Source organism: Panthera onca, chromosome B4 (assembly GCF_046562875.1).
Source record: "Panthera onca isolate mPanOnc1 chromosome B4, mPanOnc1 haplotype 2, whole genome shotgun sequence".
NCBI lineage: Eukaryota > Metazoa > Chordata > Mammalia > Carnivora > Felidae > Panthera > Panthera onca.
Window position 1 is genome coordinate 80,960,793 of NC_138345.1, and position 14,994 is coordinate 80,975,786.

At 35.0% G+C, this 14,994-nt stretch overlaps 2 protein-coding genes across 2 annotated transcripts; one reads left to right on the top strand and one right to left on the bottom strand.

The window, feature by feature from the left end:
• Positions 1-111: 111 nt before the first annotated feature.
• On the bottom strand, positions 112-1,074 carry LOC132695343 (olfactory receptor 9K2-like). Its single transcript, XM_060659679.2, has one exon. It carries the CDS (start codon positions 1,072-1,074, stop codon positions 112-114), a length of 963 nt encoding a protein of 320 aa, XP_060515662.1.
• An 8,479-nt stretch (positions 1,075-9,553) lies between these two features.
• LOC132660316 (olfactory receptor 9S13-like) lies at positions 9,554-10,492 on the top strand. Its single transcript, XM_060604337.1, has one exon. It carries the CDS (start codon positions 9,554-9,556, stop codon positions 10,490-10,492), a length of 939 nt encoding a protein of 312 aa, XP_060460320.1.
• Positions 10,493-14,994: the final 4,502 nt, after the last annotated feature.

The window sequence follows — 14,994 nt, forward strand, 5'->3', positions numbered from 1 at the left end:
TACGTGGGTTTCAAATACGCAAAATTTCCAAAATTAAATATTTCTAATATCAATGGGCAAATTCTATGTGTCAATGCCTCCCCAGATTGTCATAATGCCTCTGCCTTTCAGTTATGTCACTGTTAAGATAGAATTAAATAAAAGTATTTTTTTCCCCAGAATCTTTCTCAAAGCTTCTTTGACATCTTTGTTTCTCAGGGAGTAAATCAAAGGATTCAGCATGGGAGTGACTAGGGTGTAACACAACGAGGCCACTTTACTCAGCTCAGGAAATCTATCAGGGATGAAATACATAAAAATCACGGCACCGTACAACACACTCACGACTCCCAGGTGAGAGCTGCAAGTGGAGAATGCTTTCTTACGTCCCTCAGTGGATCTTATCTTTAGAACTGTGGACACAATATACATATAGGACACAATAATGACAATTATGGTAGGCAAAATAATAATGCTGCATAAGAAAAACGTAACCATGTTATGAAAGTAGAGGTCAGAACAAGATAGTCTCTGAAGTGGACGGTCATCACAGTAAAAGTGGTCAATGGCTCGGGAAGCACAAAAGGACAAAGTAAATGTTATGCTTGTCTGAAGAACTGAGCTGATGCAGCCGCATAAATAGGAACCAGCCACCAACTGAGTGCAGAGACGTGCTGACATCTGGACAGAGTAGAGGAGTGGGTTGCAGATGGCAATGAAGCGGTCATAGGCCATGGCTGCCAGGAGAAATCCCTCCGCCACGATGAAGAGGGCAAAGAGAAAGAGCTGGGTCACACAACCTGCAAAGGAGATTGACTTGCTCTCAGACCAGAAGTTGATCATGGCTTTGGGTGCAATAACAGATGAATAGAAGAGATCAATGAAGGACAGGTTGCCTAGGAAGAAATACATGGGTGTGTTCAGCCGGGGATCAGTCATAATAATGGTCATCATCCCAACATTCCCTAGGAGGATCATGGCATACACAAGCAGAAAGATCAGGAAGAGGAGAATGTGGAGCTCAGAGCGGACCCTGAAGCCTACCAGGATGAAGTCAGTTACTTCCGAGTGATTGTCTGTTCCTCTGTCACTCATGGCAGAAACCTGCTGATAGGCACAAGGCAAAATAAACAAATGAAATCTAGGCTTTGTTTCTAGTGGCATAAATAATTTCTTAAATGTAGAATAAATTATTTACATCTTAATTAACTATTGCACATAAAACAATTTTAATGTCATGAAGAATCAAGAATTTGCATTACATAATACTAGGCTTATAAGACTAATTAAGCAGTGAAAAAATTTTCTGGGTCACTGTACTTAAATCATAAATTTGCTGTGAGTTCAGCCAATAAGTAGAATATAATATTGTCTAATTTCAATCAAATTTGAAATTTCTATTCTTAACATTTTTATAGTAAAATAATTTTCACAATCTAAAATAAGAGTGTTACTAGGATCTAAAATAGAGATATTACATGTAATCGCTGTGACAATGTTTATAGCCTGTGATAGCCAAGTCAGTGTTTGAATCATTACATGACAGTAATAAATATATTTTAAAATATTGTTACCTTATTTACCTCAATGTCTTTCCTTTTCATTATTACTGTATCCATCTTTGAAAATAGAATAAAAATAGATAAGTCTTTTGTGTGTTAAAATTAATAAAATTTAAAAACCACTAATCCTAGATCAAATAAAATGCTCTAAAGATCATTCTAAATAAATGGGCATTTCCTCAGATCAAGTCCATTCCCCCAAATAAAGGAATTTTTATTGCTTCGTTATAAATATTTTACTTCCACTAATAGTTGTTTAATTAAAATATGCCATAATCAGCTCCTTTTCTGAAGTGGGGAGAAGTTAATGAACATTCTAATACTTACAAAACAATGATGCCTTTCAACCACAACTTCATCAATTCATGGGATCTGGCTCTTTGGGCAGGGCAAGTATATTTAAAGAATATATATAATGGAGAGTTCCTTTCTTAAATCCTAGTAGGCTTTATACATCTTAAAATAAGATGAGTATTAAAGGACCATAGCAATTTTGTGTCATCTATAGTCCATCACCATTTGCTCCAGTATCAACAGTAGTCGTTTATGATGGTCTTACTTATTTTAGTCCTATGCAATCTTTCCTCAGGATATTTCAACATTAAGGTTTTGCTCATCCTCTGTGATGGATTCCATTGGGAGAGGAGTAATCATAAAGTCAATTACAGAGACATAAGTACAGGCTCCAGGGCTGTTGTCCATTAGGACTGCAGTAACCTCAGACACAAACAAATAATGTAATAATAGTCCAAATACAAGGAACTTTTCCTTTTGGTTGTATGTATGCTTTGGGAAATTTCTTTGGACTTAGTTTTCTTCATTGACAAAGAAACACTTTCTGGTAATTATCATAGCATACATATTGGTATGTACAGAGAAACAGATTTAAAAGGTAGTACTATACGAGAAAAGTGTTAGATAAGTGAATATTTTTAATTACGTAGTAAATTACATTCACTATGCTTTAAAAAAAGATAAAAATTCACTCCAAGATATGGTTTGTCTATATTTCTTGATGTAGACATATTTCTTTTCTTTTTTTAAAATATGAAATTTATTCTCAACTTGGTTTCCATACAACACCCAGTGCTCATCCCAACAGGTGCCCTCCTCAATGCCCATCACCCACTTTCCCCACCCTCCCACCCCCCATCAACCCTCAGTTTATTCTCAGTTTTTAAGAGTCTCTTATGGTTTGTCTCCTTCGCTCTCTGTAACTTTTTTTTTCCCCCTTCCCCATGGTCTGATGTAGACATATTTCATGATATGACAAATACCCTGTAAATCACAAACTCAGAGTCAGATAATATTTTTCTAATGCTATGCTTTCTTATATTCAAATACTAAACAATTAGAGAAGAAATAACAGCACTCAATAAAATGATTTTACATTTCCTTAGTAAAAGATTTTAAAATATCTTAACTATTTTATGACTAAAGGACTGCATTAAAACCATAGACATAGGGGCGCCTGGGTGGCTCAGTTGGTTAAGCATCCGACTTTGGCTCAGGTCATAATCTCGCAGCTTGTGGGTTTGAGCCCCGTGTCGGGCTCTGTGCTGATAGCTCAGAGCCTGGAGCCCGCTTCAGATTCTATGTCTCCCTCTCTCTCTGCCCCTTTCTTGCTTGCACTTCTGTCTTTCTCTCTCTCTCTCAAAAAAATAAACATAAAAAAAATTTAAAAAACAATAACCATAGGCATAATACTCTATTTAATGAGCTTAGTATTTTGAGCTTTATATATTTTCATCCTAAATATTTCCACAAATTAATTGTAATACTACTTTTTAAATCTCCTTTTAATTAAAAATTATTTCTAGAATTTATTTAGAATTTTCCTCTGTATGGAATACAAAATGATATAGGGTAAGAGTTTCTCATTATAATACAGTATTAGTAAAAGTTTGGTCAGTGTAGGAAGAAAAAGCAGATTAGGTATTTCATGTTTTTATTTTTTTAATATGTATTTATTATAAGAGAAGGAGAGAGAAAGTGGCAAGCAAAGGAGGGGCAGAGAGAGAGGGAGAAAGAGAAAATCCCAACCAGGCTCCACATTGTCGGCAGTATCTGATGTGGGGCTCAATCTCATGAACCATGACATCATTACCTGAGCTGAAACCAAGAATCAGATTCTTAATAGACAGAGCCACCTAAGTGCCCCAGAAGTACATTACGTACGTTAAACAGGAAAATATTAATTAAGGTGAATTGAGGCCTATCAAATTTGGAAAGGCTGGAAGAATTTCTGGATGACACTCTTATAATGATCCTGAGAGAAATTTAGGATAAACTCACAGAGAGATACTACTATTGGGGATACAATTCAAAAGTACAGCACCTGACCTATGGTCCAAGGGATCAGATACACAGAAGCAAAAAAATGTCACTACTTCCTCATCCATCAAAATCACTTTTCTAGGAAGTTGAGGATTCAATAGCACTGCAGAAATAAGCCCACATGTTTCTACAACTTCTTTTTTCTACTGGTAGAAAGAATGGACAGAAAGTTGATCTCCAAGTCATTGTGCCCTTCTAAATTCTGAGCTTGTATAGATCTAATTGGTAGAGCAAAATCTGTGTCAAGAACCTGTGTGGCAGGAGACATTTGAACTTTCCAACATCTCTATCTAGAAGGCAGATGAGCTAGAGTTTGAATATCTAACCTGTAAAATGTACCATAATCTAATATACTTTTTTTTTTAATTTTTTTTAACGTTTATTTATTTTTGGGACAGAGAGAGACAGAGCATGAACAGGGGAGGGGCAGAGAGAGAGGGAGACACAGAATCGGAAGCAAGCTCCAGGCTCTGAGCCATCAGTCCAGAGCCCGACGCGGGGCTCGAACTCACAAACCGCCAGATCGTGACCTGAGCTGAAGTCGGACGCTTAACCAACTGAGCCACCCAGGCGCCCCTCTAATATACTTTTTAATCCTTAAACTTTCCACAATAGCATTAACGGTAACAACATGCTATTTCTGACAAATACGTAGAGGGCCACTAACTGTCACAATAGTTGAGACATCAATAAACCCTTAACAAATTCATTGATTAAAATCATTCAATATATGTTCTTGATCATATTCAACTTAATATAGAAATCAAATAGATTTTTAGGAAGTGTTTATTTTTAGTGTTCATGCCCATAGAATTTTCTGGTTATCTATCATTATTGATTTCATAAGTGATAGATAACTAGAAATCTTTATGGGCATGGACATTAGAAATAAACACTTCCTAAAAACATACTGATAAAAAAGAAATCAAATAAAATTTTGATTTCAATTGAACTAAATTATAATGAATCATGATATATTTAAGCTTGGTAAGAAAAAGTAGTACTTGGATATACAAAACCTTACAGATAAATATGAAGAAGATAGGCAGGAACATTTAGATTTTAATAATAACAATCTTATTAATAATGTGAAATAGAAAACAGCAAGTCAAAACAAAATATGAGGCACCTGAGTGCTCAGGGGGCACCTGCATGGCTCAATCGGTTAAGCATCCGATTTCGGCTCAGGTCATGATCTCGTGGTTCATGAGTTTGAACCCCAGGTCTGGCTCTGTGCTAACAGCTCAGAGCCTGGAGCCTGCTTCAGATTCTGTGTCTTCGTCTGTCTCTGCCCCTCCCTGACTCACACTCTTTTTCTCTATCTCAAAGATAAATAAAGAGTAAAAAAAAAAAAAGCACAAAACAACAAAAACAGAAAAGAAATAGTGTAGATAAAAATTACTTAATTAGAAAAAAATATGTATAATATAGGATAGCCACATAGTCTGACATTGATTCTTTGAAAAATTAGTAATGTGTAAATCCTAGCCAATTTAATGAAGGAAAAACAGCAACATTAAATCACAAGAATCAGGAATTAAAAGGTGATGGCACTACAGATTCTGCTGATATTGATAAAAAAATATTTTTACCAAAAATTGATGATTTTTTAAATAAAAATATTTTAAGTAGGACAAAATTATGTGTAAAAGACAAGTATGAATTTTTAATTATATTTTCTAAAGAAATTGAATTTCATTAATGATATTTCCATGAAGAATAGTTCTTGCCTAAATGACTTCACCAGTGTTTACTTCTGAACATTTGAGAAAGAAATAAGATCATTTGTACATAAACTCTGTCATTAATAGTCATAAAAGAAATACTCTCTAACTATAGTTTTGAGTCTCTCATAAGTGTCATAAGGACATTAAACTTTATAGGTAAATCTTACTCATAAACTTAATGTCAAAAGTCTAAACAGACAATAAATAAAATACTTCAGTAAAAAAAAGAATAATGCAATCTCACTGAAGTGTATGTACTAGAAATGTTAAAGTCATTCAATATTTTTAAAAAATAGATTTAAGATTTTCCACATCTAGTTATTGATGCATAGCTTTTATAGATTTGCTTTCCATCACAAAAAAATTAAACTCTGGAGAAAATATATGAACCAAATATTTTTAGAGATTGCATAATAAGTGGTAAATGACTAATTACTGAGAAAAAGGAAACATACCAGGAGAAAAAGATTTTAAACTTGAATACACAGCAATAGAAACAAACCAAACCTAAGATTGAGTTAAAAAGGGAAAAATAGAAAAGAACAGATGTTCAATGACAACTGAAAAAATATTACCCATGTAATTTTGGAAAAAGAGAGGCCAGAAAAATAACAGAAACTATGGTGGGCAAAAATTTTTTCTAAGTTGGTGACAAATCTAAACACACAGATGCAAGGAAATGGGCAAAATCCCAAGCAGGATGAACAGAGAGAAAACCAAATAAAACACACCAGAATAAAAATCTGAATGTGAGTGAAAAAGAGACACTGTCAAGAGGGGGAAAAGAGAGACATTACACACAAGCAAATGAAAGTTAAATCATACACCTTGGTCAGAAACAATTCGAACCAGAGACAATGGAACAACATCTTTAAAGCACTTAAAGATAGGAGGAGGGGAGACCAAACCAACAAGCATGTGCAGGACAAATGGGCTTCAGAACTGAAGGCAAAAAAAGGAACTTTCTGACTAAAGGAAAACTAACAGCATGTGTCATGCCAAATTTGCAGCACAAGAAATACCAAAGAAAGTTGTCCTCACTAAAGGAAACATTGTCAGGATAAAGTGGGAAGGATCTCTAGGATCCTGAAGACGCTGCTTTCACACTGACAGCAGAACTAAGGATGTGTGATGAGGGGGAGTTTCCTTCTCTTTCAGTGTGCTCCTTAGGTTTTTTTCTTGTTGGTTCTGGCACAGGTGGGCACACCCCACCCTGGTGCTCACTCTTGAAGCAATTCCAGGCTTCTGGGATCTTTTAAGCCACCTCTTCTGTTGTCTTGAAATCATAGATGGAGGTATGACTGCCTCCTCTTGCCCATCTCTGTGTTACTACTTCTAAATACTCACCCCCGCGTTTCCCCAAACTCTTTGACTGACTGTTTAGATTATTCTCCGCATAAAATTTTCTTCTAATACCAGCATGCTGTATTAACAGTAGAGTTAAGAAATGAGTTTCTAAAAGTAAGGGTTGTTTATCTACTCAAATGAAAACTAGTGAATATCCTTCTATATATCATGAAATTTAAAAAAAGAATCAGGGGGGCCTGGGTGACTCAGTCCATTAAGATTGTACTTCCATTCAGGACATGATCTCATGGCTCTGTGCCGACAGCTGGGAGCCTGGAGCCTGCTTCAGGTTCTGTCTCCCTCTCTCTGCCCCTCCCCAACTTGTGCTCTGTCTCTTTCTCTCTCTCTCTCTCAAACATAAATAAACATTAAAAAATTTTTTTAAGAAAAAAGAATCAAGTACTTCTCATCCAAATGTGTTTGTTATTATTGTTATTGTTTTTATTAATTTTGTTCAGTAAGTAGAAGGTACTTCTCATCTCAAGAGAGCCCTTCTAACTTTCCAAAGTTCTGTTGAGTTTAATAATTTCTTTCCTCATTTTTCTTTTGCATTCTGATACAAAATACATTACTGGTGAGAGAGAGACTGTTGTCCCTGGTTAATATCTTGCAGAGGGAATGCTCACCACTTTGGTTTCCATCCTCATGAGAGAACTTCTCTTAGGAGCCACCCCAGGTCTGGTTGATTTAATCAATGAAAGAGCACATTAAAAAAAAAAAGAGAGAGAGAGAGAGAGACAAATTACAATTGTTGCTGGTACTTGTTCATCTTAGTGATTGGACTCTGATCTGAACAGTGAGGAAATACAATCCATTTTGCAGGAAGACTTCCTGTTAAACTAAAGTGTGCCTCTTTTCATGCTTTTGTTTCTTCATGATTTCACATGTAGTAGGTTTACAAGGTAAGAAATGTGTTCATTCTTAAGAATATCGTTTATATTTAATTTGTTTATTCTCAACACTTCCTTTTTAGATAATTTTAGTTATATCTTTCTTTTTTTCCCAATTTTTCTGTTGAATTCAGAAACTTCTTTATGTAAAACATGAATTTAAGGAAACCATGCATTTTTCTAGTTGATAGGCCCTACCAGAGTATATTTTGGTGATTCTCCTGCCTGCTAAAATCAATCAGTCAATATTTCTGTTAACCTTTAATTTTTTTAAGAAAGTAAGTTTCATACATACTGAACCAAATTGACTCTAATATACTTCCATAGTCCCAACTGTCTTAAAAGAATGTCAAAATTAGTGAAACCATACCAGTGACAACAATAAAAATTACAAGAGACATTATAAGGCATTTTATAATTTATATAACATATAATTTTATTTATGTATTATAATTCTATAATTTACATAATGATTTATGTAAATACACAGAATTATAATTTTTATACTTATAAAATTATAAAAGACATTTTCATAGTATGTGAATCTTTGAATTTCTTGTTTGCCAGTTTTCTTTTACATGTTTTGATTATTGAATAGTAAACCCCTTTGCTGCTCAATCTCATGACTCTAAAGAAGCCTTTTAAATGTGTTTTTGTCTTAATTTCCCCATACATAAAATAAAATAAAAATTACTTCCTCCCTCTACCACAATATTTTAAGAATGCTTTATAGCCATAATAGTATATGCTGAAATCAATATAATGTAAGCTTGTTTAAATACATATTTCTTCCTTTTTTTCCATTTATACCTATCTTTAAATTGTCCTGTGTGTGTTCTATCCTCCCCATTCACAGATCTTTGTATTTTTTGTTAGATTTGTCTGTTTCTGAGAGGATAGAAAAATCACTACCCAAGATCTTAGAATTCCTCACTTGCATTCCACTCGGTGAATTCCAAAGGGAATCAGAGAGGGAAAGAAGGAAGGAAAGAAGAAGAGAAAAAAATAAAAATCTGATTACATTGTGTTCAGAAAATATATGCAAGAATCACTTCTGTTTTTAACAGATGAACTGTGCATTAAAGTGCATGTCACTATAGGGACAAAAATAATGGAAGAAATAAGAAGATGAAGTTAATGGGTAAAAGGATGATGCCTTGGTCGGAATTTGAAGGTTTTCTTTCCATATAAGAAAGATGGATAGATACAGTATTAGTATATCATTTTTCTGTAATAGATAAGGAAACTAAATTATTTCTTTAAGGTAAAATGAGACCATCAATTGAATGGATTTGCATTACAAATGAAAATTTAAGTGCATTGTAATGTCTGTGAGAAATATTGTCCACTAGAAGAGCCAACTTTCAATGGCAGTAACTGATAATAAATCAAGAAGGGAAAACAAAGAGGAAGCTCTTGTTTCCAGACAGTTTCCTGGAATCTCCATTTCCCCAAAGTACACCTTGAGGGCACATCCTCATTATTTGCAAAATAAGTATATCTAAAGAGGCTGACCAATGAGATTGGATTCTTCATTAGGAAGACTTTTTAAAAACAGTAATCTGTCCTTTATTGGTGTTGTGTGATTTATTGGAAACAATATGATGAAAATTTTCCACGCTGGGTTTTAGTTATTTTTCCTAAAACAAGTATTCTGATGACTCATTTCTTTCATTTTTACCACCTCTCCAATTCCACCTACATCTCAGCCATGAAGAGCGAGCCTAACAGGAATTACTCAGAAGTGACTGAGTTTGTTCTACTAGGATTCATAACCCCTCCAAAAGTACAGATCCTCTTATTCCTAGTGTTCTTGCTGATCTACATGGTCACTGTGGTGGGAAATATTAGCATGATAATTGTCATTAAGGTGGACTCCAGACTTCATATGCCTATGTATTTCTTCCTTAGAAACTTGTCCTATTTAGATCTCTGCTACTCCACAGTCATTGCTCCCAAAACTTTAGCCAACTTCCTATCTAAGGGAAAGAAGATTTCTTACAATGGCTGCGCAGCCCAATTTTTCTTCTTTGCCCTGTTTGTCACAACTGAAGGCTTTCTTCTGGCTGTCATGGCATTTGATCGATTCTCGGCCATTTGTTCCCCTCTCCTTTACCCCGTGCACATGTCCCAGAAAGTCTGTACTCAGTTGGTGACTGGATCCTACATCTGTGGAGGCATCAACTCCATGGTTCAAACAGGTTTCACCTTCAGTTTGCGTTTCTGTGGAGAAAACAGACTAGACCACTTTTTCTGTGATGTCCCAGCCCTGATCAAGATCTCCTGTGCGGACACATCTGTGAACGAGATTGTGTTGTTCATTCTCTCGGCCGTCATTATCATCATCACCACAACCGTCATTGTGGTTTCCTATGCTTACATCCTGTCCACCGTCCTGAAGATCCCCTCGACCCATGGCAGGGGTAAGACCTTCTCCACCTGTGGCTCCCATATAGCAGTGGTGAGTTTATTCTATGGGGCTGTATTCTTCATGTATGCCCAGCCTGGGGCTATCTCCTCTCCAGAGTCAAACAAGATTGTAGCTGTGCTGTACACACTGGTAATACCGATGCTAAACCCTCTAATATACAGTCTGAGAAACAGAGATGTGAAAGAGGCTATGAAAAGAATACTACTACACAGGAAATGATTCCTCCCCTGATAATCGTAAAACCATCATTCAGTGGACACATTTTGTTTCCTAAGGGTCTCAGTTATCCTCGTTCTTGTAAAATTAGTATTATCAAAGATATTTTTATATACAGCAACAAATGTTTTTCTAAGTGTTACAAAATGGTATTTCTATGCTTAGAATATATGAAAGACTTATCTGTTTTCAATTTCTGATGTGATAATATTTTCATTTCAATTTTGCTTTAAGAAGTAAATGGTAAGAGTTGCTAGTATATAATGATTAAAATATTACATCTGTGTGAATGATTCTTTAACTTTTCTGTTTTCCAAAACAAGTAAACTGATATTTTTTTAAAGCATTTTATTTTGAGAGAGAGAGAAAGAGAGAGAGTGCATGCGCATGAGCGGGGGAGGGGCGGAGAAAGGAGGAGAGAGCGAATTCCAGGCAGGCTCCACCCTGTCAGTGCAGAGCCCCACGTGGGACTTGAACTCACCACCTGTGAAGTGATAACCTGAGCTGAAATCAAGAGTTGGATGTTTAACTGACTGAGCCACCCAGGCGACCCCTGGTATTTGTTTGGAAAAGAGAACAGCCACACTGTATAGGTGGCAAAACAGAACAGATATGGTTACATAGGACACTTTTAAGTAAAGGCCCCCTTTTTCCCAGAGATCCAGGTTTATATTCTGAAAAGTACCATCCTTAACATTACTACTGCTATAAAAACAGGACCCACAATATCTTATTTGATTTGAGAAGCAATTATTCACATGGAAATATGTGTCAATAATGCTCTATTTTTTATTTCTTCATTTTCTTCTTAAAATAAAATGATATGTTTTATAATAAAAGCTGAAGCATAAAAAGCAAATACCGTTTTTATCAACATTTTCAAATGAGGAAATTGAGGCAGTTGGGAACTAAGGAGCTTGGTGTAGCCAAAATGCAACACTAATATGGCACCAGGATTTTTATTATTCTAATGTATGCATGTGGAATATTCTGAAAATATAATCTCACAATCTAGAAACAACCATTTTTGAAGGACATATAGTTATGTGGCCAGTCTTTAAACTGTAACAGATCTGATGCATTATCCTGTCATTAATTGTGCAAATGTAATTCTGTATTTATTTTCTTATGAAATTTTAATCAATTTTGCATGTAAAGCAGTATGACATTTGCATACCATTTTATTTATCGGTCTTTTTACTTTTAATTTATTGCCTATACTTACCCATTCAAAATCAGATAAATATTTTCGAATATTAACGTTTTTCTATAAGATTATTTGGCTTTTAGTTATTATAAAAGTGATTTTTCTATTTGGTGTGGACTGAGGTACTTGCTCAATTTTTTTTTTTTCTATCAGCCAGAAATACTTAAAAAAATTGTTTTTAATGTTTGTTTATTTTTGAGAGAGAGAAAGTCACAGTGTGAGTGGGGAAGGGGCAGAGACAGAGGGAGACACAGAATCCAAAGCAGGCTTCCGGCTCTGAGCTGTCCAGCACAGAGCCCGACACAGGGCTCAAACTCACAAACCGTGAGATCATGACCTCAGCCAAAGTCGGACACTTAACTGAGTGAGCCACCCAGGCCCCCCTCCATTGACTAGGAATATTTTTAATACCTAAAAAAATGTGGAGAGGAAATAAAAGTTTTGCCCTGGTTTGTCATGATGTACAACACTTTATATACTGCTGAATATAATTTTCGAAAGCTTTACAATGCTGCGTTAACCTGATCAGAAGAGTTCCATGATATTCTTTGCTAACGTTAAGTGGCTAATTATTGTGAAGTGAATTATATGATCCAGGTATGCGTATGTAGAACCGCTCAGGACTCCCTGGAGGGTTTGGCTCCAGAAGCAAACCATGGACGCAGTTGCAGTTGCTGCCATCTGGTGGCTGTCGTCCACTCCTACTAAGTCTGAAGAGAAGAGTCTGGATACTGTGACGTCCACTCCTACTAAGTCTGAAGAGAAGAGTCTGGATACTGTGATAGAATGGAACTTCCAGAACAGTGGTTAAAAATTCAAAGTACTTCCTAAATTACTTGGCTTCCACCCCCATCATATTGTCCTGAGCAATTGGACAATCTCAATTGTCCTGAGATTGGTTGACTATAAGCAGACCTGTGGAAAGTTACCCTATTCCTCCCTGTCTCCTGAGGGATAGTTGTCTGGAGTTGCCAGCCCTACTTTCCCACCCCTCCTTTTGTGCTTTTCCTTCACCAAAAATGAATCATGTAAGATCTCGCCCTTGTTTCAGAAAAGGGATGCGTAGAAAAGGGAAAATATTTGTCAATTATATTATTTCTGAATTTGTCTTATCTTGAGATATATTTTGATGGGATTTTACTGAATGTTATTAGAATTGTATATGTTTATCACTGAGACAGAGCATTATTTGTTTTTCTCATACTATTTAGGGCACATTTTGGACTCAAGCTTGTCTGAACATCATTCAAAGATGGAGACTTTTTCCTCCTTGTTTATTCTGAAGAAGAGGTTGTGTAACAATGAAATTATTTCCTCTTTGAAAGTTTGTGAGAACTGATGGGAGATGCCATCTGGACAAGGAGTTTCTATTATGGAAAGAGTTTGACTAATGATTGACTTGATTTAGTGGTTACCAAAAGTGATGATAATAAAGACATTTAACAACTTGTTAAGTAATGTTTATATATCAATGTTTAATATATCAATCAATACAAAATAGCCCCTTTAGTCTTCTTATTAAACTGCTTAACTAGTGGTAAAGTTTTCAACACAAATCATCCTAAAGTTTCCATGCCATTTCTTTTCTTTCCTCCCTCCCTCCCTCTATTCCTCTTCCTTCCTCCCTTTCTTCCTTCCTTCCCTCTTTTTCTTCCTTCCTTCCTTCCCTCTCTCTTTATTTTTCTTTCTTTCATTCCTTTTCCAAATTGTTGGGAGAAATCTTTGGTTTGATGTGTTATTGCTAAATGAAATTTGATGCGAGGGGACTACCCTAAACAAGCCATTACAATAGTTGTCCCATTAAATCAAAGTCATTAGATGATGTGGTGTTTGAAAAAGCAAAATTTCATTTCAACAAAATTGTTTATAATGCTGAATCTTCTGAGGCTTCTGCTAAACTAATACCAATTACATTTAAAATTTCCTAGCTCCTCCTCTTGCTCCTGATGTAAGAAGTCAGTCATTCTTTCATCATTATGGGGGATAATACCTATGGGTTTTGGATAGTTGCTCTTTATTAAGCTGAGGGAAATTGCTGAGTTGTATCAGATATGAATGAGTGTCTGGTTTTGTCAAATGCTTTTCCACATCTATTGAGATGATTTTAAATACACACACACACATATATACATATATATGATTATTTATATACACAGGTGATTCTTGAACAACACTTTTGAATTGTGTGGGTCTACTTATATGCACATTTTTTACAACACAGTACTGTAAATGTATTTTCTCTTCCTTATAATTTTCTTATTAACATTATCTTTTCTGTATCTTCTTTATTGCAAGAATACAGTATATAATCCATACAGCATAAAAATAGCAAAAAAATATGTGTTAATCAATGTGCTTATGTTATCAGTAAGGGTTGTGGTCAATAGTAGACTATTAGTAAGGTTTTGGGGGAATCAAATGTTATATGTGGATTTTCAACTATGTGTGTGGGTCATTCTACACCCCTGACCCCCATGTTGTCCAAGGGTCAACCACATATACACATGCACATACACAGACACACATACACACATATGCATATATGTGATATGTATTTTTATATATCACATGTTTATATATAATATATAAACTATATGTATATGAATTCATATAGCAAATATTTTCTCATATATAACACACATTTAGTTTATTAAATATAATTGAAATCTATTTTAGTTTGTTTATAGTATAGTAAATTAAATATAGTAAATTAAATTAATTTATTTTTGAATATTAAACCAGCTTTATATCCTAAGATAACCCCTACCTGGTCATGGTGTATGATAGTTTTGATCTTTTTCTAGATTGAATTTACTAAAATTTTGTTTAGAAATTTTGCATCTATGTTCACAACAGATATTGGCTAGTATTATCTTCTTCTTTTTCTATCTAGTTTACCATTAACAGTAGACTAGCTTCATAGAATCGATTAAGAAGTAGTTTCTTGTTTTAAATTCTTTGGGAAAGTTCATGCAGAATTGTTACTAAGGTTTTGCTCAAATGTTTGGTAGAATTCACTAGTGAGCCAAACTGGAGTGTTTCTTTGTGGGATCCTTTTAAACTACAATTTCAATTTTTTGAAGTGTTCTCAGTGAAATAAACTGGGGTACTCATTGGGCTTACCACATTTCTTTCCCATTTTCTAGGAATCACTGTGCTTCATTGCCTACAATCCAATGTCTTCAATGTATATGTGTATATATTTGTATGTATATGTGTGTCTGTAAGTGTGTTTGTGCCATAGATAGATAATAGATGATAGATGATGATGATGATAGATAGGTAGATAGATAGATAG